Genomic DNA, 4,522 nt, shown 5'->3' on the forward strand with positions numbered 1-4,522 from the left:
TTGTTTACTTTTGAAAAAGGTCTTAACTGTTAAAAAATAAAATGGAATCAAGACTTTTACTTTGTTAATCGATCACAATTTTCTACCTAGTAATCACAGTCAAGAATAATTAACTCTACACACAAAACTCATTTTCAATGTACCATAAAAAATTATAAAGACAACTATATGAAAAATTCAAATTTGTGGGGAACACGTAACAACAACAAGGAAAGAAGAAAAATCAATTTTGATAAATAAACCAAGTTTATTTAATTATTCCAACATTAACTTTTCTATTAACAACCAAATCTTTAACATTACATCTACAATCTCAACATAATTTCATTTTAAAAGTAAAAGTCTATTTTTAATCACAACCAAAGAAAATCCTAATTGAATGATAAACAATTTAGGGATCAAAGAGAGAGTAGTAGTGGAACCAAATTCAAGAACTGGTGAATTTTGTAACAGCTTTTGTGCCTTCAGAGACAGCATGCTTCGCAAGCTCACCAGGGAGGACAAGCCGTACAGCAGTTTGGATCTCCCTAGAAGTGATCGTTGGTTTCTTGTTATACCTAGCCAATCTAGAAGCTTCTTGAGCGAGCTTCTCAAAGATGTCATTGATAAAGCTGTTCATGATCCCCATGGCTTTGCTCGAGATCCCAATGTCAGGGTGAACCTGCTTCAGAACCTTGAATATGTAGATCTTGTAGGTTTCAACGCTCTTTTTCACCCTCTTCTTCTTCTTGTCGCTCCCTCCTTCTTTTGTTATCTTCTTTTCTACCTTTGGCTTCTTCTCTACCGCTATGGTCGCAGATGGTGATTTCTCTGATGCAGGTTTCTTTTCTGCAGGCTTCTTTTCTGCCTTTGTTGGAGGAGCCATTGAAATTTGGAAAAGAAAAAATTGAAATCGGGATTCGGTTTGACGTTCTCCAAAAAGACGTGAATGGAAAAAATGAAATGTGTGGTGATGGAAAAAGAGAGAAGGTGGATCTACATATATAATTTTGGGGGTTAGTTCGGATTAGAAATGAACAGTGACGTAGAGCATTTGATTTCGTTGATTGTTGATTTGGTTTATTTATAGTTGAGATTATGCGTTATAATTTTCAACACTAGTGCTTCTTGTACCGGGTTTATAGAGTTTCTTTCTTCTTTTTTCTTTTTCACTAAACTTGAACTTTGAATTTTCATCTTTGTCATTTTTGTGTTCATTGGATCGCCATCTGTGCGATTCACGATATTATTTTACATTATATTTATAACAAACATTTGAAAAGTGATTTTTGTCGATAATATATTGTTGTTAATTAGAATAAATAATTAAATATAATTAGTTATAACACTTAAAAAATGATAAATATAATTAGTTATATAAATAGAAAGTATAAATGTTTAAATATAATTCTTGACAAATTATTTAGACTTATAATTATAATAAATATTTACTAAATATTTTTTAAAATTATCTTACAACATGCTACTGACTTCTCATTTATTCTTAGAGGAAATTATTTGAAAATACATTTTGTTTTCTTTTTTATGGTCAATATTTCTATCAATATCTATAATAATAACCTTAACTTAATTTCAATTCCACTGCAATATTTAAAATAAATTCTAAAAATATTACATTTAATTTGAAACACAATATGAGATAAAAGTTATAACATTCACAAATAGTTGTGTACAATTAATTTAAACCTTCCATGGTATGGAAATCTAACGTTTGGTGTCATATATGCTTATATTAATTTAAACTTTCCTTGGAGAGCACAGTACGATGAAAGTTGTAAGCTGTGTTCGGGGGGGAGTTATTGTCTATCGTTGGCCTCTATGGTAGAATTAGTCGGGGCCTGAGAGGCGGTGGTTTACCCTCTGCTTCCGGAAGAAATCGAAGAATTTCTTGGGAATCCTACAAGAGCCAATCGTTATTTTTTCTCTGACAGATGGTCAGAACTGCATCTGGGTTCGAATCCTACTGAGAGGTCTACTAGAGATCAGAAATTACTGAAGAAAGAACAAGAATCAATCACTTTGGTTTCGAATAAGTACTTTTTTCCTAACATTTTTGCACCAATTACTTTGGTTTCAATGACTTGTTTTTGAATTTGCAAAATAACTAACTTTGTACCATTACATAATCCATCTAAATGATATAAGCATAATTAAAGCTCCAATATTCAAAGAAATCTCATGATTAGGAATCGTAGAACTTTTTGATAGTATTCAAAATACAAGTTTTGACTTATCTCATTTTGATGTTCAGGCCCACAAACTAAATTAGAGCTCAAGTGTATTAATAGATTAAAAGAAATCATGTGTTGATTTATTTCATCAACTAGATTCAAAATTAGAGCTAGAATAGCCTTTCATTTTCTTATAAATAATAGTCATGCCCGATTTAATTCAAGTACTAACAAAAATATTTTCAATAATAACACTAATATAATCATCCTAATCCTTTATTAGTAAGTCCATCTAGAATTATAATAAAGTCACCATCATCATTACCTATACTAGTAGTTCTATCTGATCTCCAACACTAAATATATTTTCAGCTAGATGTTTAATGTTGATATTTTCTAAATTAGAGTTAGTAGATTTAAGCCTTATATTCTTTATCAACTTAAGAACTTAACGATGATTCCATAAGTTGGATGAGTTAATCCTACCATTAACGATATATTGCCTACTTCCCTTAGGAATAATAGGTAAATTTTAAGAAAAATAACTACCAAACACTATTATTTTACTTCTAAAAGGAAGGTTTGTACTATTGTTATTATCAAACCTCAATATATGCTTCATTGTTTTTTCAAGAGCTTCAAAATAAAACTTGTTAGTTGTAAGAGCCTTATCCCAAATAATTCAACCAATGACTTCCTCGTTTAATATTATAGATAGAGAAGTCATCTACATTTAAAATAATGAAAATATAGAATTGGCAATTTTATCATCAAGGAATAGTAATAATGCTATTCCACTATCGTGAACAATATTATTTAGTTAACATAAGTCCGATTGCCAAAATGTTCCAAACATAAGTTTTACTAGTACCTCCATATACATAAAAAAATAATCATTCTTTCTATATGCATAAAATATTTAAAACTATTTCTTCTCTTTATTAAGATATTTATAAATAAGAGTATGTTGTTTAATCAAAACGTTACAACCATATTTTAGTTCATTAAGAATCTACTTATTATTATAAAAATTGTTTTGTCTTAGATCATAGTTATCTATTGATGAGATAGGGAAGTGGTGAATAATTATTTAAACTTCAACCATTAATTCTAAGAATATTCTTAATATCAATCAAAGCCAAGTTTTACGTCTCCTTATCTATTAATCGCAACTCTAAATAATGAGAAGAAAACAAATCTAAAAATCATGATAGGAAACATGATTGAAGAAAGATAATATATACCTAACAAAAACAAACAAAAATATCTTTACACAACAACTTTGAACTCTCTTCCCAAGCAACTCCTAACATTGACATCAAATTATATAAATATAGAGATGCAATAATCTATGCATGTATTCTCCTAATCTGCAATGACTTGCCTTCTGTATTGTATCAATATACTCATTGTCCATACGTCTTGAAATAAAAAATAAAAATTATATTAATAGTTCTAAGATCTTCATAAAATTAAGGCCCCTAACAACATATATTCTACCAATTACATTGTGAGATTGTGTTAGACATTTGTTTTCCTAGTTTTTGTTTCTAACTGTAGTTGGTTGGGAATTCTGTATAAGTAATATCCATACACTACAATAAATTTGGGCTGAGACAACCCTTCAAAAACGTTGCATATAATAAGGAAAAGTCTTGCATTTGATTAAAGGCAAAACTTTCTAACAAAATATATATAATGCTTTGGGGGGTGACTATACTGCCGTTACCTTTGGTCTAAGGCAACGTTTTGAAAAATCCTTTGAATGGCAACCCTTTAAAACATGTTGCCTTTTCTACTAAAAAAACAACTTCATATAAGGGTTGCCTTAGAAGACCCAAACACAACACTTTAATAAAGATTTTATGGAAGCCCTTTTTACGAGCAGTATTTTCTAATACACAAAGCAACACTTGTCCAGGTTATTTTAAGTTGTCTTTTCATATATCTAAAGTAACACTTGTCCAGACTTTTTAAGTTGCCTTTTCATATACCTAAAGCAACACTTGTATAAGTTTTTTCAAGTTATTTTTTTATATACCTAAAGCAACACTTGTCTAAGTTTATTTGTGGTTGTCCTTTTCTAATACCTAAAGCAACACCTTATTGATTTTTTTCTTTTAGGTTCTCTTTTTTATATCTAAAGCAATATTTTTTTTTACATTTCTTATATTTATATGACATTTAAAGGATATATAATGCACACTAACAATATTTAAAAATTTAAATTCAATTTAATCAATATGCAGAGAATAAGCTAATAATATATATTGCAAGTATATAGAAAGGTGTTTCAAGTGCCAATTAACATGCTTGCTAAGTTACCAAGTGAAATAAACAATAAACATAAG

The 4,522-nt window shown here is 29.2% G+C and overlaps 1 protein-coding gene across 1 annotated transcript; it reads right to left on the reverse strand.

Moving 5' to 3' along the window:
* Window positions 1–347: 347 nt before the first annotated feature.
* Window positions 348–896, reverse strand: LOC112762754 (probable histone H2B.3). Its single transcript, XM_025808821.3, has one exon. The coding sequence runs from the start codon at window positions 863–865 to the stop codon at window positions 428–430; it is 438 nt and encodes a 145-aa protein (XP_025664606.1). The 5' UTR covers window positions 866–896; the 3' UTR covers window positions 348–427.
* Window positions 897–4,522: the final 3,626 nt, after the last annotated feature.

This window comes from Arachis hypogaea, chromosome 1, assembly GCF_003086295.3.
Source record: "Arachis hypogaea cultivar Tifrunner chromosome 1, arahy.Tifrunner.gnm2.J5K5, whole genome shotgun sequence".
Lineage (NCBI taxonomy): Eukaryota > Viridiplantae > Streptophyta > Magnoliopsida > Fabales > Fabaceae > Arachis > Arachis hypogaea.

Coding starts and splice junctions, on each gene's coding strand:
- LOC112762754 (XM_025808821.3), bottom strand. CDS start 865: ATGGCTCCTCCAACAAAGGCAGAAAAGAAGCCTGCAGAAAAGAAACCT.